This window comes from Phragmites australis, chromosome 3, assembly GCF_958298935.1.
Source record: "Phragmites australis chromosome 3, lpPhrAust1.1, whole genome shotgun sequence".
Lineage (NCBI taxonomy): Eukaryota > Viridiplantae > Streptophyta > Magnoliopsida > Poales > Poaceae > Phragmites > Phragmites australis.
This window is the reverse complement of record NC_084923.1, coordinates 7,737,287-7,763,481: the sequence shown is the minus strand read 5'-3', so window position 1 is coordinate 7,763,481 and position 26,195 is coordinate 7,737,287. Positions and strand designations below refer to the sequence as shown.

General features: G+C 44.4%; 1 protein-coding gene and 1 pseudogene across 1 annotated transcript; one reads left to right on the top strand and one right to left on the bottom strand.

Annotated features, from left to right (window-relative positions):
- Nucleotides 1-4,440: 4,440 nt before the first annotated feature.
- On the top strand, nucleotides 4,441-5,699 carry LOC133910945 (zinc finger protein 8-like). Its single transcript, XM_062353183.1, has one exon. It carries the CDS (start codon nucleotides 4,752-4,754, stop codon nucleotides 5,601-5,603), a length of 852 nt encoding a protein of 283 aa, XP_062209167.1. The 5' UTR covers nucleotides 4,441-4,751; the 3' UTR covers nucleotides 5,604-5,699.
- Nucleotides 5,700-10,477: 4,778 nt separating this feature from the next.
- On the bottom strand, nucleotides 10,478-15,741 carry LOC133910473 (probable calcium-binding protein CML14; annotated as a pseudogene).
- Nucleotides 15,742-26,195: the final 10,454 nt, after the last annotated feature.

The following is a 26,195-nucleotide window of genomic DNA, read 5'->3' as shown; positions in this document are numbered from 1 at the left end:
GTAGCGTTGTCCGGAGCCCCACAATGGTTGCCGAAGGCAGAGTTGACGGCGAGGATGAGGTTGGGTATGCTACCGCCTCAGCATGTAGTCATGGCGATGCTTGACGAAGACGAGGTCGTCTGAAGCATCATGGCGAAACCGGATGCAAAGTCAACGACGAGGCTAGGGGCAGTCCACGACCTCCTCAGTGGTATACACGGCGAGTCTCTACGGAGGCAGGATCGTCTAGTGCCCCCCATGGTGGTAGCAAGAGATGGAGTCGACAGTGAGGCCAAGAGAGATAGATTGGGACCCACTCAGCAGTTAGCCACGAAGATGCTCGATGGAGGCGAGACCGTCTGGGGTGCCGCGACAAGGCTCGACGGAGGCATGGCCATCTGGAGCCCTGCGGTGGTGGCCAAAGGCGGAGTGGACGGTGAGACTGAGATAGGCAGTTTGTGACCCCCTCATCATTCAGCTGTAGCGTTGCTCGAAGGAGGTGGGGCCATCTAGAGCACAGCGATGAGGGCCGAAGGCAGTGTTGACGTCAAGGTCGAGAGATGCAGTCTGTGACCCCTCGTCATTCAGCCACAATGTTGATTGATGGAGGTGGGGCCATTCAAAGCACCGCGCGCGAGGGCCAGAGGCGATGTCGATGGTGAGGCAAAGGGAGGCAGCCTGTGACCCCCTTAACGAGTAGCCGTATATATGCTCGACAGAGGTGGGACCGTCATGGTGAGGGCTGGAGGCAGAATCGATGGTGAGACTGGGGGGGGTTTGCTACCCCCTCATCTGCTACCCCTTAGCATGTAGTCACAGTGATGCTCAATGGAGACTTGGCCATCTAGAGCTTCACGGTAAAACTGGAGGTGAAGTCGATGGCGAGGCTAAGGGGGCAGTCTATGATGATGGCGAAGCCCCGGAGCAAATATATTTCGAGTCCCACTCAAATTTTCTAAGATCTCGCCCCCTGCATCATTCTTGTAACTGTTTTAAAAATAATGCTTTTTGACCGAGTTAGCAAAATTCTGCAACTTGTGGGGGATCAGCCAATCCTTTTGACTCCCTGACCCCATCACACTTTGTGACCACATGCGAGTGGAGGGCGCATCTCGCATCCTATGCACACTGTGCAGTGTGTATTGCACGAAGCATCATTCCCTCAACCCCCTCGCGTCTTGTGGTCGAGAGCAAGCGAAGGGCGTGTTTTATTAGAGCTATCATTGTAGGCTTTAACCGAGACAGAGAAGCTTCTAAGGCAGTTATGTCATGCGACAGAGGCCTATAGCCACCAAGGTGGCAGAAGACTTTACGCTCGATGCGACCGAGGTAGTTTTTTCAAGGTGTGGATGGTTTTGTACCTCGACGTGACTGAGGCAGTGCCTTCGAGGTGCGAAGGGTTTTGAGCTCGATGATCTTGGCAGAGGGTTTGGACCTCGACATGACCGAGGCTATGCCTTTGAGGTGTGGAGGGTTTGGACCTCAACGTTCTTTGTGGAGGATTTGGACCTCGACGTGGCCGAGGCTATGCCTTTGAGGTGCGGAGTGTTTAGACCTTAACATGATCGAGACTATGCCTTCGAGGGCCAAGGGTTTAGACCTCGATGTGACCAAGGCAGTGCCTTCGAGTGCGGAGGGTTTTGACCTTGAAGCTCTTGGTGGAGAGTTTGGACATCGATGCGATTGTGGTAGTGTCTTCGAGGTGTGGAGTGTTTGGACCTCGATGTGCATGGCGGAGGGTATGGATTTCAACACGCATGGCGGATGGTTTGGACCTTGACACTCATGGAAGAGGGTTTGGACATCGATGTGATCGAGGCTATCTCTTCGAGGTGCGGAGGGTTTTGCGTACCTCCGAGGAGCGAAGGGTTTTGATTGTTGTGCGCTATGTGGCACTATTTGAGCAAAGATATAACTTAAGTTTTGTATGTATTGTTATGAGTGAACAACTAATTGGAATAGGGAATGTCACTAGTTCGGATGGCTATTCTCATCATACATCAAACTGAGGCTTTTATATAGCTATCTAAAGGTCGAAAGTATACAACAAGGCTAAAATGGAGAGGTCTGTAGTGGGGCGTACCTTGGCCTAAACTGGGCCTTTACAGCAAGGCTAGAGGCTCGGACGCCTCAGTAGCTATCGAGGTAGTAGAGGGGAAGGCACCTCCTGCGTGGGTTGTCTGCTGAAGGGGAAGACTGCCTGAACCTCCGGGGTGACCGAAGCCTATCCGCTGGGGCCCAACAGGCCACCACCGAACAGGGCCCCGCCTAGGCCTTCGGAACGAAGGGTTTTGATGTGGCAATGTTGGTTGCAACTATTTAGAGCATCAGTGAGGGGGAGGATCCCCCCATGATGTTTGTTGGAGACAAAGGTCACAAGGGCTCTGGCATGGTTACCTTGACACGGCTGCCCCCACGTGTGAAGTTTTGCCAAAGCTGTTTCAAGGGGTCATCGGAGATTCTTTATTGCTAGGGTGCTGCACCGTTAGTGGTGGAGTTTGAGTCGGCAGAGCTAGCCGAGGGGCCTAGTGACTCGCTACGGGCCTCCGATCTCGGGTCACCTGTTGTCGGTTCCTTTCCCTACCAAGTGCGCCGCCCACCTCTCGATGTACCCTTGCCATAATGCTACGAGTGTCCGACAGTCCTTGGTATTATGGGCCCGTACAGCCCCATATAGAGTGCACTAGTGCCCTTCCGCTGGCAATTGACCGAGGCGTGTCGTCATTCAGGGGAGGATCCAGAGCACCCCTGGTCGCGCCTCCTACATTGTTGGCAGGATCTGCGCACTCCGGAACCCATGGCCTTCTCGGTGCCCCTTTTCGCTGAGGAAGGCCGAGGAGGCTGCCGAGCGAACCGGCTTTTAGAGGACAATGGTTCTAAGAAAGTTCTCTGGACATAGTCACAGAAGTCATCTCGGGGCTGGGCACAACTGCCTCCTAGGTTTTAGCGCCCAAAACCATCAGAGGGCGGCATGCGCAGCTGAGGCCTCGGCTGTAGCCCCTTGGGGTACATCAAGCTCTTCGCTGTATTGCTGCTGGAAAGCCTCTAAGTTGACTCTAGCCCCTATGCCAACCACCGCCGGGGTTGTGATCGGATCGACGGTAGCTGCCGAGCCCCCATTCCACCCGGGTGTAGAACTGGTGGTGGCACATCGAGTGCTTGGCTACGGCTGTTGCGCCAACCTTCGTGCAGGTGTGGTGGTGGAGCCGGTCGTTTGGGCCAACGCCTAGGCGTGGTGGTGGAGCCGGTAGTTTAGGCCAGCGCCTAGGTGACATCCTACCTCTTCTAGTACTTCTACGTTCATTTCCACGGACAACAGCAACTGTTGGTGAAACAAAATATCTTCCACGAACAAAGTGCGGCGAGAGCTCACTCACAGGAGTGTCTAAAGCTTAGAGAAGAAGTAGAGAGGAAAGGAATGCCCAAAGTGGTGATGATAAAAATACGTGTCATAACCCGATAGCTATAGGTCTATATTTATAGTATTATTCAGGGTGTGAGCATACAATCGTGCCCCTACCGAGATAATAATACACGTTTTCCCTATGCAACAGGGACCTTAGTCCAGCCGGGTAACATGGCCCAAGACTAGGTAAAAATACTATAACCCTACTAGAGGATATTTTTTAACCGTGGTAGCGAGTGGTGGCAAGCTTAGTCGTCCATTCCAGCGCCGCACTATCCAGCATGTCAGGTCGGTCACCACTTGCTCCTGGTGTGTTAGGGGTGGCCACCATATGACCGGTATTAAATGTTGGTCATCTCATGGCAGACATCACGTGGCTGACGGGCATGTTTCTGCTAATCTTTACTAGGGACTTCGTATCTTTCCTCCAGCCTTCGGAAGTCCGCGGCCTCCGAAGGTTAGGAGTCACCGGGCCTCTGGGAGACACCCAAGCTTGGGTCTTTAGGACCGCTCCAAAGCCAAAGATTCAGAGGGTCATGAGCCAAAGTGTTGTCGAGCCTAGACTGGCCTAAGGAGCATCGAGGGTCATCTAGCTCCCCTAGGCTCCAAGAGTTGGTGACCTGAGAAGGAGGCTCACGGGCTCCGGAGGCCTTGGTTGCCGTAGGGCATCCGAGGCCCTAGAGCTTTGAAGGAGTCTTTGGTGACGACTCTCTAGTATTTAGGGCTAGGGCATTTCTCCCCCATCAGCCAGAGAAATGAAGAAAGGAGAGAGATGTGTTTATGTGCTTGAGCTATGCTTGTATGAGACTGTTGGCTTTTCCTCTCTCTGATAGGTACTTGTTTGTTATGAGAGCTCAAAAGCCTCCGAGTGCAGTAGTACTTGCCAGAGCTTACTGTGTACTATGGACACCCGACCCCTACTCAAGAATTTACTACACCACCACCATGAAACATGTATCCACATCTCCTTTTCTCCTACCTGCCTCCCCGCTTGGCCCACCTCCTCCTAATTAACCACAACATAGTAAGGTGACAAAAACCCTGCTCCACGGTAGCCATGCACAACCTATCACTTGTATACATTTGGCAGTTGGCACTCCTTTGAGCAACACGAGCGCAGGCCTTCCGGCCCTTTCTATTCCCTCTAGCTCTCTGCTTGCCTCTCCTCCCCTCCTTCCGTTCCCCTCTCTCTCCCCCTGCCGAGGAAGAGAGATGCTGAGAGCATGACAGGGTTCCTCCAAGCTCACTGCTAGCTAGACGCCTAGACCAGCTGAGGCGCTAGCTGGTTACTTCCAACGACTGCAAGTTATTTCACAAAGGCGTACGTACTAGAGAGATCCGGCCTGTACATTCATTTCTCCATTGCATGGGTAGCGAAGGCGGCGGTGGCGACGCGGCGAGCGTACAGGAGCTTCATGACTTCAGCAACGTCGCGTCCTTCTCTGAGTTACCGTTCCTGCGCCCCGCCCCGCCCCGTAAAAGCCCCAACTCCGGTATCCGCATCTTCGGCATCGACGTCCCTCACTCATCATCTGAGGGCAAGGCTAAAGAAGCCACCGCCACCGCCACGGTTGCCGCCGCCGCTGCTGCCACACAAAGCAGCAGTGGCAGTGCCATCGCCGCTGCCCCCGACAGCAGCCGCAAGTTCGAGTGCCACTACTGCTGCAGGAACTTCACGACGTCGCAGGCGCTCGGAGGCCACCAGAACGCGCACAAGCGCGAGCGGCAGCACGCGAAGCGGGTGCAGATGCAGACCGCGATGGCCGCCGCCGCCGCCGCCGCGGCTGGCGGCGCTCACCACCACCACCTCCTCGGCTACCCGCAGCACCGGTACGGCGTGACAGGCCCCACGGTGGCGACATTGTACCCGTCGTGGCCCACGGTGAGGGGTCCAAGCGGCGGCGGAGGCCTCGCCATCGGCCCGCAGTTCTACAGCGGAATCGGGTCGATCACTCAGCCGATCAACGGGAACGCCCTGACGGCTGGGTTCTGGAGGGGGCCGCCTGCCGTGCAGCACGGGAACACGAGCATGCCGCCGGGTGGAGAGCGGCGGCCGGTTGCGCTGTCCGTGTTCCGAGGAGACGAACCGAGGGCTTCAGCTTCTCTTGTGGCGTCGTCCTCATCTTCCTCTTTGCTGCTGTCTCCACAAGGTCAGTTTGTCTGTGAGCAGCCAGCGAACACCGCATCCGAGGGTGTGAGCTTAGATTTACATCTATAATTGTTTCCTTTTCTCTGCTGCTTTTGGTGGATTACTCCAAAAACTGATTTCCCCATCTTTTCCTTCCCTGAGATTACCATTCACTGAATTCAGATCGAGCATTATTTTTCTGACACGTGCAAAGGAATTGCATCCATCAAAGTGTTGGTCCTTTTGTTATCATGCACATATAGATATATTTGGAATATGATTAGGATCTGAATTTTATCATTGAACACAAAAAAATACGCATTTCAACAAGTCAACTTGCACTCAACTGTAGATTGTATGGAACTGACGACAATACAACGCTAAAGATGTCCAAGCCTCCAGAGAAAATATGCTAAAATCATTTCATTAAAAGAAAGGCTAAATTCAGATAAACTTTTATTAACGGAATCGGACAAACTTTTTTTTTTTTGTTTAGAGAAGCATCCTAAACAAAACAGATTGTAGGCTAGAGTATTATTCACAAACACCGAGAGAAGTAATTTTCTCCATAGATACAAAACAGTATCTCATAACAGAAAATAATATATTTGCTTGTATTCTGGTATTTATACTTTTCATTATGCTTTGCTATCAGTCTCGAGGTGTGTGTGTGAGAGAGAGTTTGTACTATGCCGGCTAAAAGAAATACACGAAAGAAAGATAAAGTTCTTAAAAGAGGAATTGAAGGACCACAAGTTTTACCTTGTACGTGCGTATCCGGTAACTGCTGCTTGGATGGGCAATAAGGCTGTGCTTTACAATATCTACAACGTAGATTCAAGAATATCTGCATCTGTAGACATATACACATATTAAAAATAGATGAACGTAGAAAGAGGGATGTAGATCATTACAAAAAAAAACACTATATGGCTCCTATCAGTTGACTTCTCGAAAGTTTTTTTAATGTGTGTGAGAGAGAGAGAGAGAGTTCTGAAAAACTGAAGATGCGCAGTGTTGACTGTATCTAAAAGGTTCAAGTATATAATTTTAAATTCATCAGTCCTACTAAAGTGCCTACACGCAAGGGAAGTACAAGTATGAGAAGAGGGAGCAGAAGGGACAAGGAGAGTTCAGAAAGACTAAGCACATGAGAAATGCCAGATCGAACTGATCGTCATTAAAGAGAAAAAAGAGCTGACCAGAAATAAGGGCCTCCCCTAGTTACTCCCACACTAATTTCATTCAAGATGGAGCTCGTACTGTTGGTATATGAAAGCAATGCATGCTATGATGCCACTCGGATCGTGGCTGCTGAATATATAGCTCCCTGCAGCCTGATGTTGTGTCCTAGCTAGGGTTTCGCCCTCAATGGGGCACTAGACTGCCAGGCTGAAAAAAATAACCTTATTATCTAGTGTCTAGTGATGTTGCAAGAGAGCGTGCGCGCGCTTTGTATGAGTTTTCTCCAAATGAAGCAAGGGAGGCAGCACAGAGAATAATTTCACCTTCATCACTTTTACATAAGAGTTGATTTGTGCGACAAGTAGAATTGTTGAAGAGCAGAAATCAGTTTAGACTCTTGTACGGTTGTATTATCTTGATATAATAATGAAAGTGAATAAACTTCTCTTTAAAAAATAGAATTGTTGAAGAGAGTTGCGGCCAGATTCGAATAATCTCGGCACTGATCGTTTCGATAGCGATCCGCAGGACTCTCTGGAGTCTGGACCATTGCCGAACAACTGTTACTTACCAGCTGGACTAGTGTAACTCGGTGTCCTTTCCGAGGAAACAACGGTGGGGTTTGCCCACCTGATGCAGTCCGGTGCCTGAATCCATGAAACAGTTCGTTAAGTATCGTTATTCAACTGTACATGTGTGATGAAAACGGCTATATATGGAGTAAATGAGTGTTTACCAAACATGCAACAGGTAGCAGGCAAATACCCCGGCCGCCTGTCTTAAGCAAGTGGTCTCAGAGTAGGATATCGTATGAATGTCCCCGTTCCTGTGCTTTTGATGTCCAATGCTATCGTTTTTTATGTCGCTGCTGATGCACTGCCGTTCCTGTCACTACTGTTAGTGATAGATCCAATGCGACTTCAGGATGTGTCGTTTTCTCCCTCACGCAAGCAAATAAGAATCTAGCACTTTTTATCTTTCATGCAAGCAACCTTTGTACTATTATAAGGAGTTTAATTTGGACATGCAACATTTGTATATAAAATCACCAATGCAATGGACACCTTGAATGTTCCCACTGCCAAGTGCCGAGAAGTCGCTATTTCTGTTGGACATTCAGTCGACACCATGAGATCACTGTCCAAAGCAGGTACAATCGTGAAGGTTGACAGCACAGCGAGGAAATTAAAGAAAGAAATACCAAGAGGCAGCAAACAATTCAGGCACAGACCTCCCATCAGCCCAATATATCGCTTGTATGTATGCTGCAACTGTACTTATACTAAAGCTAGAGACTTTTGCTCCATACCATATATAGGTCCCTCATATATCGACCATTCGAGCTCAGTCGCATTAATGAAAACTGACGCTTACCCGTCAAATTTGAATTTAAATTAAAAAATTAAAAAATACGAATTTTAGCCAAATTCTCACCGAATTCTTCGAATTTCAATCGATAGTCAAGAATGCGCTAGAAACGTATTTCGATGCTCAAACGCATTTGTGAACCCTACCCTGGACAAGACGCCTTTATTTCCTCCAAGATTGCAACCACACAGATTTGTATCCTGTACTGCATGTATTGCTCAATCAATCAGTACTAAATCTAGCTACGTGACTAGCCTAAACAGGTGAGCACAACGTATCTGTCTCTGCCTACAGGCAGATGGAGTCCAGTCTAAGTTGCACTGGGAATTGAAATCGTTGGTGAAAGAAAATATATTTTTTATGAATAAAGTACTACTAGAGTTAATTTACAAAAATAATTTAAATTTGAAGGAGAAGTAGAGAGGAAAGTAATATCAAGATGTGTTTCTATAAACCGAACTCTTTTTTTACCGTATGCGCACGATGTGTATTTATAGTGTTTTACAAAGGGTAAGTATTCATACACACCCCTATAGAGGGTAGAGATACAAATTGTCAATAGATAATAGGGATCTAGGGTCAGCCTGATAATTATGGCTCAAACCTAGATAAATTTAAATCTACCCTAATGACATCACCTGATCTTGGCACAACAGGGGCAGCAAGTGGCCCTAGTAAGTGGCTGTAGCTGGTCGTCTGTTGCGACACCGCTTTGCCATGTCAAGTCGGTCGTCGAATTGATTGGTATTAAATGCATGTCACCTCATGGTAAGCAGAGAGTGTCCGACAAATCTCATTTGGTTGATCTTTTTAAAGAACCGATAGCTTCTCTAAAGCTTTGAGGTCAATGGCCTCCGGAGATCTACACACTCTGGAGCCACAGCTCCGAGACGACTTCAGGGGTTCTGAGCCTAGAGGCTCACATACATACGCTGGTGAAGCCAGGGGTATGGGGGTTCTTGATGATGACGTCCAACATAAATCTTATGATCAATCTCAGTTAAATGGTACATTTTCTAAATTACTTGAAAGTGAGGAGACGTTTGGCCTGAGAAGTGAGAAGTCTGGACATTGAAATTTTGAAGGCAAGAGCCAAGCATCATGTGAGCCCCAGAAGAAACGGGCTTCACAAATTGATGGCAGTGGAAGATGTCAGTACAGATTGTACAATGCTTGTGTACTAGATGGCAGGCTTTGGTGCAGGGTGCTGCAGTTAAATCCTGGCTGTTCTGATCAGGACACCAAAAAAAAAAAGCTGGGCATGTAAACAGTTATAAGAAGAAAAGGAACCCACACGGCCTCTGATCCTGACCCCAGAACTCTTATATTTTAGCTCCATCTCCCAACAAAACGGATCATGCTTGTGTGTTTAAGATCAGAGTTAGCAGACGCTAACCTTAGTTGCAACATGAGAGCCTTTAATGGTCACCCTCTGTCAGGGGAGGAGCCCTGTGTGGACGACCGATGTGATACGAGTGCAGCCCTGTACAGCAACTGGTGTTCTGTTGAAGAAAGCCAAATGACGAAGTTCACAGTCTGGGTGGGCCCATCTGGATATTATAGCATATAGATTGCTCAATGCTAGTGCTTTTTGGATGCCATGTAGAAGCAACGAATGATTGATTTTCCATTATTTAGATCAACACACTCCAGAGTTTAGAGTGACAAACTAGATATCCGATCAGTTTACGCTTATTACCATATCATCGTCCTAAATTGTCTGCATATATTCTAAATTAAATTTGCGTTCGTCCAAAATTGACTAGAGATCGACAACTGTGACTTCACGGCATGCAAAAGCAGCCACAGATGAATATTCATGCTCAGGCAGGCGAACCAAGCATATATGTCTGGGAGGAATTGTGATCCTCTAATTTTAAATTGGTCTAAGCCATTGGATCAAAGATAAATGGTTCAGATCTATGCTACAACACCTAATGAACAGAACTCTCGTGCTACCATACCTGTTAAACAGTATGCATGCTGCGGTGACCGATTAAACATTACTATTCATTAAGGCTCAGTTCATTGTGCGCCTCTGACCATAGAGCGATGAAGTCAGAGGATCACGGTCCATTTAGGATGTGGAGATAAACTAATGGTACTATAAAGATATCATATGTATCCTCGTAGCATAATACCAAAAGCCTTGGACGACCCATGTTCCTTATTCCCTTAACTATCAGGAATCCAATGTGCAAGTCACACATTTATTTGCTATCCCCTTTCATTTCGTACCTCCTAGTTTTGTCGCTGCCTAAATAACAAAGGGTAAATTTGTTTCATGCCATTATAAAATTGTATATTTTGAAAAGTACCACTACAAAGGGCTATACCTGGATGATGCCATTATAATGTTGCTCGGCTTCGAAACATACCATCGTGTACACCTCTAACGCCCTTGGGCTCACCTACAGACCACCATATTGCAGTGTATACCATATTGCCCCCGCCCATCGCTCCAAAGCCTTGACCATGATGGTGGCAAACTCTGGGAAGCTGATGACCCTATTGCGATCCGCGTCGGCATCACACATCATCTGTTGAGCTCCTCGAAGGTGAGTAGTTGGTCCAGGCGCGCCATGGACTGGGCCAGCTCGGTGGTGGAGATGTACCCGGTGCTGTAACGATCGAAGGCACAAAACACCTCCAACAGTTGCGCTTGGTCAATGAGGTGCGTCTGTGTGGTGAGCATGGGAACGATGGCGGCCGCCAACTCGTCGAACTCCACCTTGTTGTTGCTGTTTGCATCCATACCGACCAGTAGCACGCACACCTCGTCACCCATGGGACGTAGCCCTAGGGAGTGTAGCAGCGCTGCCAGCTCGTCAAATTCCACCTTGCTATTGTCGTCTGCATCCATCGTAGGAACGAGATTGGTGACTAGAGGAGGAGAAGGTGAATGGGCATCTCAACAAATTTCTTGCGAAATCATTGACTTTCTCCTATTTGGATCACCAAACGCAGCTCAAAACTCAAACGGAAGCAAAAATAGAGAGAAGTTTTAACAAGAGAAAATCGAGGCAACACGAGTCCATGGATGGTATATTAACCATAGGTTTTGTAGGACTAAGAATGGCGACTAGAGGGGGGTGAATAGGCATCTCAACAAATTTCTTTCGAAATATATGGCATTTTCCTATTTCTCACCCAACGCACCTCAAAACGCTCAAGCGGAAGCAAAGGAATTAGAGAGACAAAGCAATAAGACTAGTTCCATGGCAACATGACTCCACGGATGGAATATGAACCATAAGTTCTATTCAAGACCATTCCATATGTCTTTGTGCATAAAAACTCGCAATTATAAAAAAAAACTAGAGAAGATGGATATCGGACAAGGTTATCCTTCAAGATGATAGTCTAGTGGTAAGAGGACTTAAGACCCGCTCAAATACATTAGCATGTGAGTGTTTAAGCCACTAGCACCAAGAAAAATAACCCTGCAAAGATGAAATATTGCAGCTCAAAGAAAAAGATCACCGGGCAAGACACCTCTCCAAGTTGATGATCTAGAGGCAAGGGTATTCAAGACCCATGAGCATACACTCGTATGTGAGTTTTTATGCCTCTAGCAACGAGAAGAATGATCTCACAAGGTGCTGAAATTTCAGCCCAAAAACCAAAACGAAAATCAAAACCGAAAATCGAAAAACTTGCAAACTTGCAAGGGAACCAATAGAGGGAAACTAGAAGGAGAGGAATTCAAGCATATGCAAAAACATAAACTTAATTACTCAAAGAGGTCAGCCCTATTTTAGACGGATTACAAAGATTTATCTCTCAAAACTCTCATATATTACATAGGCTAAGCACTCATCCTTCTCTCCTCTAAAAACCTAGCTCCAAGGTTCTCAAATGAGTGGCACATGGGGGATCAAGTGGATGGTTCAAAGCTCTTTCTAGCCCTACCCCTCTATTTATAGGCCTAGGAAACTTGGCCCTTAAGTTTCCTAGCTTTTCCCCAAAATACCCTTCTCTTGTAGTGCACTCATACCTACCACCGAGGGCATTTTAATCCATTTTATTCTCCATTCATCAGACGGTCGCGGCGCCTTCACGACTTAGCTTCGTCTCGATGCAAGCTTCGCGATGATGCCACATACTCCTCCAGTCCTCCCACGGTTTTGAGGCCAAACCGCGAAACCGCCTGCACACTTCTCAAAGCGTGACTCACCGCCTTGCTTACACCTTAAGCAAGCGCTTCAATGTCGACGCGTATACTCCGTCATGCGATCCTGACCACCGGCAAGTCTCTCTCGCTCCCGATCCCTCAGGCCGCCTTATCACTTGCACCAGCATCCCCTTCGCTTGACTTTGTCAACACGTCGTCTCCATGCGCCTTCAATGCTGTCGGTGTATCAGGAACCAGGGGTCCCCGAATCCCGAGGCCAAGCCAGCCATCCGCCACATGGCGCCATCCCGTGAGGTCTCTCTTGTGGGATGAGGAAAGGCCAAGTCCCGGGAGAAGGTGCTCGGGGCCACGGTCGGTGGCCCCCGAGTACCCCAGTACCCCGATGATCCACGGAATCCGAGTACCGGGAAGAAAGTGCTCGGGGAGGTGCCCGGTCACCCCCGAGCATCCTAGTCCCCCAACGTTCAGAAGAGCTAAGTCCTGGGAGATAGTGCTCGGGGCTGCACGCGGCAGCCTCCGAGCACTCGGTTCCCCGAAGGTCCGTATAAGAGTGCTCGGAAGAGAGTGCGCGAGGCTGCACGTGGCAGCCCCCGAGCATCCGGTTCCCCGAAGGTCCGTGCAAGAGTGCTCGGAAGAAAGTGCTCGGGGAGGTGAACAGTACCCCTGAGCACTCGGCTCCCCGAGGATAAGGATAGGCATTCTCGGGAGAGAGTGCTCGGAGATATGAACAGTACCCCCGAGCACTCGGTACCCCGACGACCCAGAAAGGCCCCCGAGGGGCCCACCGATGAGGTGTCAACCAGTCAAAGGCCCAAGGCCGCATTTAATGAGCGTGCGTGGCCTGACACCTCTAACTGCTCCCGCCGCGCTCAGCGTCAGTTCCTGCCACGTTTTGGCAGAGAGGCGTGGGGTCATTAATTGCACAGGTCCCGTCCCGTGCCATCCGGCTTGTCTCGGGATAACGTCGTGAGGATCAAGGCATTCCGTTTGCCGCACTGCTGTGGCAGGGGAACAAGACAGGGCGAGCACATCAGGTTGCTCTGCGGCTGCCCGGTGGGCCCTCTCCACGGTGCCCGTTGCTAGGGCATTTATGGTGACGGGCGACCGGGCGTGCGACGTATTTTCCACCCTCGGTCACTTCACCCAGAAGAAATGATGACGCCCTTTCCATTTATGGCATCTCGGAACTCGAGCCTCCTCCTTTCCGTTCGGGGCATGTCGTGGCCGGCGAGTACTTAAAATAGCCGGCAACACAGAAGAAAAGGAGAACAAGACCAACGAAGAAGAATGAGAGAAAACACCAACAACGAGAGAAAACACCAACAACGAGAGAAAATACCAACAACGGCGAAAAAACCCCAACCCCAAGACGAACCAGACCCACAACGAGAGTCCGAGAGTAGACACGAAGAACACAGCGCAAGAGAGACACTGTGAGCAAGGTTGAGCATAGTTCCAGTCGAAGAACAAGGAGCCTCAAGCTCATAGTTAGGCCAACATCCTTGTAACCAGCAACATCCTTGAGGGACTTCCTCAGGACAGTTATAGCATCCATACAGGAGTAGGGTATTACGCCCCCGTGCGGCCCGAACTTGTCTAAATTCCGGTGCATTTACTTCTTCTTGCACTAGGTTGTCACCCCCACCACTGGCCGTTGCATTCATTCCCATTTATTTCTCCGACGAACTTATTCAGGATCATCCCCCCGGCCGAATCTCTAAAAAGGGGTCTCCCGGGATCTCTGCGACAGGAGTTAATCCTCCGACAAATGCTTTGCTTGATCTCCACGTGTTCAGCTAGGATCACCCTTGACTCCGCCCGGCCTCCTTGATCGTCTGGCACCAAGCACTCTGCTTGGCCCCGATCATCCCGCCGTCGACCGCCAAGTTGCATCCATCACCTGCACATTACGAGACAAGCAAACATATATCTCCAACTCCAGTTCCAATTAGTCTATAATCAATATGCTCAAATGAAATCTCAAATCAATTCGAATCACATCAAAGCTCATGCAAAACCGAAGATCATCAAACCAAATAAATGACAATATCAATCACTCATCACAAGAAAACCAATACACATTACGACTTGGTTTCTCAGATTTCATTTAAGATCAATCCATGTGTCTTAGCACTTGAAAGATCACAACTGGCAAAAAAACAAGAAAAGATAAACACCGAGCAACGAGACTCTCCAAATTGATTATCTAGAGACAAGTGAATTCAAAACTCCATCACATTAGCGTATGTATGCAAATTTTATGCCTCTAGCAACAAGAAAAATGACCCCACAAAGTACTAAAATTTTAGCTCAAAAATCAAAATAAAAATTAAATCCAAAAACCGAAAAACTTGTAAACTTGCAAGGGAACCAATAGAGAGAAACTAGAAGGAGTTGAACACACTAATATTAAGAAAAATAAACTTCATTGCAGCAGAGGTCAACCCTATTTTAGGCAGATTATAAAGATTTTTTTCTCACGAAGCTCTCACATAATATATAGGCTAAGCACTCCTCTTCCTCTCCGCTAAAACACTAGCACAAGACTTTCATATGGATATCACAAGAGATTCAAAATGGCTGGTTCATCTCCTTCCATAGCCATACCTCTCTATTTATAAGCCTAGAAAACTTGATCCCTAAGTTTCCTAACTTTTTTCCAAAGTGCATCTCTCTTGTAGTACACTCCTACCTATCACCAAGGGTATTTTGGTCTATTTTCTTCTTGATTAATTGGAAGGTCGTGGTGCCTTCACGATTTAGCTTCATCTTAACGTAAGTTTCACGATAGTACCACATACTCCTCCAATCCTCCCACGATTTTGAGATCAAACTGTGAAACCCTAGCATACTTCTCAAAGCGTAACTCCCCACTTGCTTACACCTTAAACAAGTGCTTAATGTAGACGCATGTACTCTTTCTTGCGATCCTTACCACCGGCAAGTCTCTCCCGCTCCCGATCCCTCAGGCCGCCTTGTCACCTGCACCGACATCCCTTTTCGCTTGACTTTTTCAACATGTCGTCTCCATCTGCCTTACATGCTTTGCTTGACCTTCACGTATTCAGCTAGGATCACTCTTGACTCTGCCCGGCCTCCTTGATCGTTCGACACCAAGCACTCCGTTTGGCCCCAACCATCCCACCCTCGACCGCCAAGTTGCATCCATCTTCAACTCTAATTCCAGTTAGTCCATAATCAATATGCTCAAATAAAATCCCAAATCAATTCAAAACACATCAAAGCTCATGCAAAACCGAAGATCATCAAACCAAATAAATACCAATATCAATCACTTATCACAAGTAAAACAAGTCACATTTCTACTTTGGTTTCTCATCCATACTAACCAGCAGCACGCGCACCTCGTCACTCATGGGAGCGCAGCAGCACCACCAACTCCAATTACGTTAGTTTCTCGTCACCATCCATGTCGAACCAATGGAAGATCTCGCGGAGTTGCTTCAGCTGGCACCCCCGCACCCCCGCAACACCTTCCGCCCACGCCGGAGTGGAGGCAGTCGGTGCTGACCTTGTCATTGCTAGATCCTAAATCTTTGAGACTTGGTGGAGGCTAATTGCAGGTAGATGAGGAGGATGGGCGGGGGCAATGTGGTCCATATTGATATACAGTGGCCTGTAGGTGGGCCCAAGAGCGTCGGAGGTGCACAATGGCATGTTTTGAAGCCAAACAAAATTATAATGGCACTTGCCAGGTAAAGCGTTTTGTAGTGACATTTTTCAAAACATGTAATTTTATAAGGGCACGGAACAAATTTAGTCAAGAAGAAGGATAGGTGAACCCTGCTTATTTTTCAACAGTGTCTTCTTTGAGCATTTAAGCTTCTTTGAAACTATGTAAACCCTGCTTATTTTTCAAAAATAAACCTCTACGATTATTTTTTAAATAATAATCCCTGCTCACGAAAGTCATGATTGAGAATGAAGTTTGTAACACCATAGGTAGTTCAAAACTTTTTTTTTTCAAGAAAATGAAACTCTGACAGCAATCCTTCTGTCAGCCCTGGCACTTCTTGCAACACCACAAGTTTGTCAGCTTGCAAAGTATTCAATAATAAAATTATTTTATATCTCTACTGTTATATAGTATACAATGTTTGCTCATCGCTCGCAAAGAAACGGAGAGATAATATTAATTGTTCGCAGGCACAATATATAACGAGGCAATTACTATTAGCACAGGTTACTGCTTGCAGACACAAAAATAAAAGATGACATTGGTACCTACAAATCGTGCAACAAAATACCTTTCTGATTTTGTAAACTTTAGGCAAAAAAATTTTAGATGAACTTTAAGCGGAGTTGGTGCAACCCCATTTAGTTACTAGCAAGACTGACTAACATCAAGGACAGGGTCATGTGGTAATAAATAAGTAGTGAAGATTGAACACAAACTAAAATAATTTTTTGTATTTAATACTACTGAATGGACTTAAAAAAAAGAATTATATCAAACCGATGGAACAATTTGTAGATGGTAATGTCCACCATCCCAAGATCGAGAATGATCATGAATGACATACATATAATTGGGAACACCATTGCATGATCTCAATGTATATTATTGCTATAGAGATATTACTGTTAATGCCAGAAAGAAAAAAGGAACTTCACTGACTGAATGAGTTGACGTGCTATTTCCAGGAGAGCAACGTACGAAACTTGTGATGATGTTTCCCAATGTTTGTAGCAATCAATATTCATCATAAACATGAGTTCATGCTTTGTTGTGACAGATGATTAGATGCAAAATTGCATAGATAATACATAGCTGCTGAAAGTTTTGATTTGAAAATTACTTAGGAGCAAATACTAAGGACCAGGAAATTACACAGGGGTAAATGCCAATGGTACAACAGAGGTGTAATTAATTTCTTGACAGTTAAAACGAGCAGCTCATACAATATTTTAATGATGTCAGATACATCCACAGCAAAATGCAGCGACCACCAAAAACCTGCCAACTATGTAGCAGGAAAATCATAATGTATTTAGAATTTAATTGCAGGCCGATCCAATAAGACAAAAATATTGGGTTGACATCCGCTAGGCATACTGGAAAATAAGTCGCAGGCCATAACAGAGGAACATGTTAATTGTGGCCAATTCTCACAAGTCAAAAGAAACCGGCAACTATAAGAAATGATAAACGTCATCAGATATGAAGAGCTTAAGTAAATTAAAAGAAACATACAACAACAAATAACAGAAAATGGACTTCTTTACCTGATAACACATCAAGAGTGCACATTGTCTTCCCCAGTCCTTCACTGTATAAGATGTGTCTTGATATGTGCATTTCCTGTCTCAACACCAAATTTATTCTTTTCATGTTTGGATATACTATCATTTGACAGGACTCTACAATCTGGATCAGTTTAGTCTCTACGGAAAACTTTGGTTCTTTTAAGGCAAAAAAGATAACGGTAGATATTTACCTGCCACTTCCAGAAGTAAAATCATATCCCACGAATGTATATTAGGCCAGGACATCTTTTGAACTGCCTTCTACAGAGAAAAAAAGGGATGAATTCATCTTTTGAACAGGAATCATTTTTTTTCTTTTCAAATTTCAACCATGCCACACCGACGTTAACTAACCTGAAGGTGAACAACTCCATTGTATACTGACCACATGGACCTTTGTCCCGAATCCCGATAGATAATTTCTGCAGTGTACGGAAACTGACAGAGTTCAGTACAAATACAACGCAATGCGAGTTCAGAATCTTACGCGTCAAGAAAAAGTTTCAGCATCGGGAAGGCATTTCACTGAAACATTCTGAGGAAACCGTAATCGAAAATCGTTGCAACGCAGACATGCAGTAGCGTAGCCAGATCACCAGCAGAACAACCTGTCATGTTATTCATCCCCCCTACGATTCAGGAAATCAGCGTCACTCGCAATCTCCTCGATCTACTCGGCGATGCATCGGGATTGTGGACCAACCTGTCAAAGAGCGCGCCGACACTGTTGCTGCTGCTGGCAAGCTTCCGGCATGGAAAGCGTCGCTGATCACCAGGGTGGGCAGGCTGATCACGGTCAAATCGGTTTTCTCTGCCGCGCCAATCTATCCGCTGATCTCCATCAAGTTGCCCGGGTGGGCAATTGCGGAGATCGACAAGCGCCGGCCCGGTTTCCTGTGGACGGGCGAAGAGCCGGCGATGGGAGGAAAATTGTAGCATGATCAGAGGGATGAATAGATGTTTAAATAATTTTTTTTAAATTTGTGGGATTGGGACGGGTGACTAAAGGGGTAAATAGACAATTCAATAAGTTTCTTATAAAATTAATAACTTTTTTCTATTTTAATCACTCAACGCACCTAAAAACATAATCGAAAGTTAAAATCGAGTAAAATTTTAACAAGAGAAAATCGAGACAGCACGACTCTACGATTAGTATATGAACCATATGTTCTATTTAAGATCAATCCATATGTCTTAACACTCGAAAATCATAACTAGCAAAGAAAAAAAAAAGATAAACACCGAGCAACAAAACTCTCAAATTGATTATCTAGAGGTATGAGAATTTAAGACTCCATCACATAAGTGTGTGTAAATCTCTAGTAATAAGAAGAATGATCTCACAACGTGTTGAAATTTTTACCTAAAAACAAAACGAAAATCAAAATCAGAAAGAAAAAACTTGCACACAAGACAAGAAAAACAAAAGAGAGAAACTAAAAGGAGGAAAATTCAAGCATATAAAATGAAATAAACTTCATTAGCCAGAGGGGTTACAAAAATTTTCCTCTCAAAACTCTTACCTATTACATAAGCTAAGCACTCACCTACTCTCCACTAAAATCCTAACACAATGCTCTCATATAAGAGACACAATTAGCTCAAATGGCTAGTTCTTTCTCTCTCATAGCCCTACCTCTCTATTTATAAATTTAGAAAACGTGATCCCTAAGTTTCTTAGCTTTTTTTCTCTCCAAAATACTCTTATCTTGTAGTACACTTCTACCTACCACCAAGAGCATTTTAGTCTATTTTCTTCTCTATTCATCGGACGGCCATGACACCTTTACGACTTAGCTTCACTTCGACATAAGCTTCACGATGGTGCCACATACTCCTCCAGTTATCCCACAGTTTTGAGGCTAAATCGTGAAACTCTAGCACGCTTCTCAAAGCGTGACTAGCCGCCACTTGCTTCCACCGGAAGCAAGAGCTTCGATGATGACGTGTCTTTCGTCTTGCGATCTTGACCGTCAGCAAGTCTCTCCCGCTCCTAATCTCTCAGGCCACCTTGTCACTTGCACCGGCATCCGCTTCGCTTTTTTTTCAACATGTCATCTTCATCCTCTGTTTCATGCTTTGCTTGACCTTCATATGTACAGCTAGGATTACCCTTAACTCCGTTCGGCCCTCCTTGATCGTCCGGCACCAAACACCTACTTAGCCCCGATCACCTGCCATCGACCGTCAAGTTGCATCCGTCACATGCACACCTTGAAACAAGCAAACACATTTCTCCACAGTCCAAACATCTCCAGGTTGGCACAAAATCAAAAACTTCAACTCATAGCACATTCTGTAGAAAACGTGAACACCGAATGTTACAGTGTGTTCTGCTCCTAAACACCAAACCATCCGGTGAGTGTAACACTATATGTTCTAGAAAAACTTTGTTCTCAAGAAAAAATCCGGTGAAAGCTTCCGGTGATCTCATGTCCATTACCGGATAATCCGATGTGTGTCAATCCACCGAACCACCCTTCTGCAACCTCTCTGTAATAAAAGGTCTGATGCATTCTCGGTTATTCACAATCTCAGCACCAGACTATCCGGCATATATAATCAAACTTGGCACAAAAAATCTCCTCTCTGTAGAAAATACTCCGGCGTTCTCAAAGTCCATCACCGGACCATCCGATGTTTGCTTTCATTTCTGCTTCAACACTGAAAATGCTTCAGTGATACCCTCCAGTGTAGTTATCATATTCACCGGACCTTCTGGTGCATTGATATCTAATTTCACCCGAAAAATTATTCTATACAAGAAATAGTCCGGCGAGTATACACTACCCACATCGGAACTTTCGGTGAACACTGGAACTTCCGGTGTGTAGTTTTTTTACGTACAGAGAAGAATTTATCAATTCCAAATATCGTCAACTCGAGTTAGACATGAACAAAAATAAACATCCACAAATACATGATAACCAAGTTTAAGACATATCAACTATTGTCAATACCTTATCACATTCAAACGAATGCACTTCTCCACTTGTTTTCTCAATCTCCCCCTTAATAAGTGCATTGACAACCATTAAAGCACAAAGATTTAGGATGAAAAAAGTGAAGCACATCCAAGTGACTGAAAACTCGAGAAAGAGTAAATATAAATCACTTGGCATAAAACAAATTGCAAATGGAAAGAAGATAGACAAAGACAAGCCAAAACTATAAAAGATCAAGAAAAGCTTAAAAACTTAAAAAACAAATGCTTCCCCTTGATAAATGCACATTTTTTATTTTTCTTTGAGATTTGTTTGAAAATTTCTCATTTCTTCTCCTTTGTAATATATTCTCTTCTTTGTACATATACTATCCCCTTTGGCAATACAAACATTAAAGATAAAATATTATGTAATGCATGAATATGCAAATCTAATGAGCTTTCACAATTATACCACAAAGCATTTGCAAAAGCTAGAAACGTCAAATGGCTCAGGAAAGTAGAAAGTGGAGCTCACAATCGTATAGAGGCTCAAAAAGAGAAAGTGACACAAGAACATGAAGCATTACAAGCTCAACCCGAAGAATTGATTGGCGCATTGAAGATCACATAGCCAAATCATGTTAAAAGTGACCACCACATAAGCATCCACTCGTGCCGAGGCAATACATGCATTAAGAACTAGCCAACTTCAATCTCAAACTAACAAAACAAGCATTCATGACAATAGATTTTACAAACGCTCACATATGAAACCAAGACTTATATTGATCAAATGATTACAAAGAATTAAATAGTTAGACATATTTCTTTGAATTTCATTTTATCCTCAAGTGCCTCTTATCTAAATAAAGTTTTACGTAACTGGATACAACAAATAGCTTAAGGCCTCAAGACAACGGTATTGGATCATATTTTAGCACAAGAGACTTGATTTTTCATGATTATTCGATTCACACAAGTTATCAAGATGGTCACAAGATCAAGTTAAGTAGTGTCTTTGCGATATAAGGAGCACATATTCCGTTAAGGTTCTATCATGAGCTAAATATTTAATAAAGATAAAAAATATAGTGCAATATTCCCCAATTCACTGTCTTAAACAAGAAAACTTAGAGCAAGATATTCATGAAACTAGCCTTAACACAAGTATTGACTAAAGTCTAAGAAATTACAAACCTAGTGATTAAGACTGTAGCATTTTATAGTTTAAATGATTCATAAAATTGCCAAATTTCATTTTAAGGAAAGCTAGCTTACTAAATGTATCTTGTCAAAGCATCAAAAGAGTGTAAGATTAATAGCTTGCTCCACACAACTACTTAATTTAGTATAAATTCAAGTTTAGCAACCAAAAATGCTAAAGATATACAAGTCAAAGCTCAACTATTATGATTATCATACATAATGAAATATAATGCAAATACAATAAAAGTAAGATAGAGTATGTACAAAGAAAAACTCCCCCTCACATGTACCAGAAGTACTTTTCCCGTCAATCCTACAACCAGCAAAATCCGTATCCGAAAAACTTTAAAAAGAAGCCGAAGAGAAAGCAGAAAGCCAAAGCACATACTCAAGAGTGTGCTTGAGGTATCTCAGAATGCGTTTCACCGCTTGGCGATGAGACGTCATTGGTGAAGCCCAAAAGTGAGTACACAAGCAGACGGCGAAGTGGATGTTGAGTCTTGTTGCCGTCTAGTACAGGAGAGAGCCGATCATGCTCTTGTACTTCCACTGGTCCAGCTCCTCACCATCTTCATTTGGATCAAACATGGTCAAGGTAGCTATCGGTGTTGCCAAAGGCTTCACATCACTCATGTCAAACTTCTTTAGCAAATCCTTTGTGTACTTCATCTGGTGGACGAATGGACCTTGACTGCATTACTTGATTTGTAGACCAAAGAAGAAATTAAGCTCACTCATCATCGACATCTCAAACTCCCTGTTTATAGTTTCTGCAAACTTGGCCACAAGTACATGAGAAGAGCCACAAAAATGATATCATCCACATATATCTGAACAAGTAAGAAATTATTGCCATGTCCAAGAGTGAACACAATTTTATCAGCTGACTTCATCACATACCTATGCTCTACCAAGAAAGAGCTAAGCCAACCAAACCAAGCTCTAGGTGTTTGCTTAAGGCCATACAAAGTCTTTCTAAGCTTGTAAACTCTATGTGGATATATACGATCCTCAAAGCCTAGGGGTTATCTAACATAGATCTCTTCCTAAATGAAACCATTTAGGAAAGCACTCTTGACATCCATTTGATACAACTTGAAACTCTTGGATGCCGCAAATGCAAGAAAGATCCTAATAGCTTCTAGCCTAGCTACGGGTGCAAAGGTCTCTCCAAAGTCTATCCCCTCAACCTGATTGAAACTCCGAGTCATTAGTCTAGCCTTATTTCTCACTATAGACCCATCCTTCGCCTGTTTGTTTTTGAAAACCTATTTTATGCCTATCGTGTGAACATTAGGAGGTGGCTCTACAAGGACCCAAACTTGGTTTCTCTCAAAATGTTAAAGCTCTTTATGCATCACATTAACCCAACTCGAATCAGATAAAGCATGTCCAACATCATAGGACTCAAAAGAAGCAATAAATGCATAATCAATAAAATGAGCATAAGAAGCAGATTTAGACCTTGTTACCCTCTCATTGATGTCATCGATCATCGTCTGTGGAAGATGTCGCTGCTGAATGTGTTGAGGGGCCTCACACTGTGAATGTATCTCCCCCACAAACACTGCTGGTGCAGGCTCGAAAACAACTGAAGTGGAAGTAGAGACTACATGACTCTCTGTTGGAGTAGAAGAAGCAAGAGTCAGTTCTAAAGCAGGTGTGGTAGAGAGAAGTAGTGGATCATCCTCATCAACACCAAGAGTTAGAAGGTCGCTATCTACAAAGATTCTCTTGCTCATCTCTTAATCAACTGCACACTAAAAATAGAACTAGCACAGGGGGTTGACTCATCAAAACTCACATCACATGATTTTATGATAGTGTTAGTGTCAAGATTGTAAACCCTGTAAGTATGACTATGAAGAGAATATCTCAAGAAAATGCTATTGAAAGATCATGACTCGAACTTATCAAGATTGCCACATTTTGATAAAGCACCAACACCTAAAAACTCTCAAATGCAAAATCTTCAGCTTCCTCCCAAAGCACAACTCATAAGAAGTCAAATTCAAGATCGAGTGCAAGAAAATCCAATTTGAGATAGCTAGGACGATGCTCGATAAGCATAGGACTTCTAGTCCTATTCTTTCTCTCAACCATGCCATTCTACCGAGGAACACGTAGGGCAGAAAACTAATGCTCAATGTCATGCTCAAGACAGAAAGTATCAAAAAGATAGTTTTTGAACTCAGTGCTATTATTACTGTGAATTACTTCCAATGCACCAAGGAGTTCCTTGAACAATCTCAAAGCTAAGCTCCGAAAGTCTGAGAATACTTCACTCTTTCTCACAACAAAGAAGACCCAAGAGTAGTGAGAGAAATCATCAACAATAACAAGAATATACTACTTTTCACCCGCCGAACGAGCTCGAGAAATACCAACATTGTCTAGATGGAGAAGTTCTCCCAATCGTTCAGTCATCACCAGATTGAATAGTAGGTGGGAGGCAACAAACATCTTACCATACCGATAAGGAGGACAAACAAGATTCTTTTCAAACTTGAGCTTGAGTAATCCTCGGATCTAGCCTAGGACACCCAAATGAGTAAGCAAATTAAAACTAATGTGCCCTAGTCTCCTATGCCACATCGAAAGCTCAGAAAAAGGTTGAGCAATCAAGCAACAAGAAAAATCAAGAGACTCAAAAAAATCAGCTCCAAAAACTATCTTAACTCGAGAAATCTTGCAAATCAATGTGGTAGAAGAATCGAGAACTTGAGAAGTATCGTGTTTGAAACGCACTTCCAAGTCCTTATCCAACAACTAAGATACAGAGAGAAAGTTGTATCCCAGATGCTCTACTAAAGTTACATCCTTGAGAGTGAAACTCTCATTCACCCTTACCACACCTTTAGCTTTCACCCTTTCTTTCCGATCATCCCCAAATGTGAAGTACTCATATCGTTTCACGGGGGTGAGGCTTGAGAACCATGGTGAATATCCGGTCATGTGCGAACAACCGGAGTCAATGAGCTGCTTGTTCTCCAGGCCTCCGCCTGCCACCTATATGTGAGAAGAATAATAGGTGGATGACTCAGAACTGAGATTAGTCAAAAACCTCTTGAAAATCTATTACTAGGTCATCCACCCTGAAGTGGTAAAAGTAGGTGCAGGTAAAACAGGTCTAATATCCTGAGGGCGAGTACCACAATGAGGAAAACATGATCCGCCAAAGCGCTGAGACTCAAAATCTCTTATACAGAGGTACTGGATCCTCTCAAACTCATTTTAGCGTTGTTGTTGACCTCATACTGTTCGATTTGAACCTAAATCGTGTGAGCAGTAGGGATTTCGTAGTTGGAATCAACTACTTCCTATATTGCACTTCCTTGGCTTAAAAGATTAGCCTCCATACACACCTTCCAGTATGAAAAATCACGACCATCAAACAGTGAAATCTTCCCACTTTTGTCCTTGTCACCTACGAATCACAAAACCGGTTAAGGTCAACAAGTGATCAAATTAGCTCTGATAACAATTGTAGGAACGAGATTGACGACCAGAGGGAGGAGGGGGTGAATATACGCCTCAAAAAGTTTCTTACGAAATCGATAAACTTCTCTTATTTGGATCATCCAACGCACCTCAAAACTCAAGCAGAAGCTAAAATTGAGAGAAATTTTAATAAGAAAAATTTGAGGCAACATGACTTTACAAATGATATATGAATTATAAGTTCTATTTAAAATCAATCCATATCTTAGCACTTGAAAGATCACAACAAGCAAAGAAACAAGAAAAGATGAACACAAATTTTATGCCTCTAGCAATAAGAAGAATAATCTCATAAGATGTTGAAATTTCAACCATAAACCAAAACAAAAATCAAAATCAGAAAGAAAAAACTTGCACACAAGACAAGAGAACCACGAGAGGAAAACTAGAAAGAGGAAAATTCAAGCATATGAAATAAAATAAACTTCATTACTCAAACAGGTAAGCCCTATTTTAGACGTATTACAAAGACTTTCCTCTCAAAATTCTCAGCTATTATATAGGCTAAGCACTCATCCTCATCTCCACTAAAACCCTAGCATAATGCTTTCATATGAGTGGCACACATGGCTCAAATGGCTGGTTCTTCCTCTCCCATAGCCCTATCCTTCTAGGTTTTTCCCAAAAGACTCATTTCTTGTAGTATATTTCTACCTACTATCGATGGTATTTTAGTCTATTTTCTTCTCCATTATTGGACGGCTGCGACGCCTTTACGACATAGTTTCGCCTCGACGCAAGCTTCAACTACGAAACCCTAGCACGCTTCTCAAAGCATGACTAGCCGTCACTTGCTTCCACTTAAAGCAAGCGCTACGATGATGACATGTGTCCTACATCTTGCGATCTTAACCACCGGTAAGTCTCTTCCGCTCCTGAGCTCTCGGTTTCATGTTTTACTTAACCTTCATGTATACAACTAGAATCACCATTGACTCTGCTTATACCAAAAGTAAATAGATTAATCCTAAGACAATGGTGATTAAAGGCGGTTCATCATACTGTATAGTACAAATTACCGGACTAGTATTCCTTGACGTGCGCATTTTCTTGTTGGAACTGTGCGGTTTTCGCTCTCTGTATAAATCTT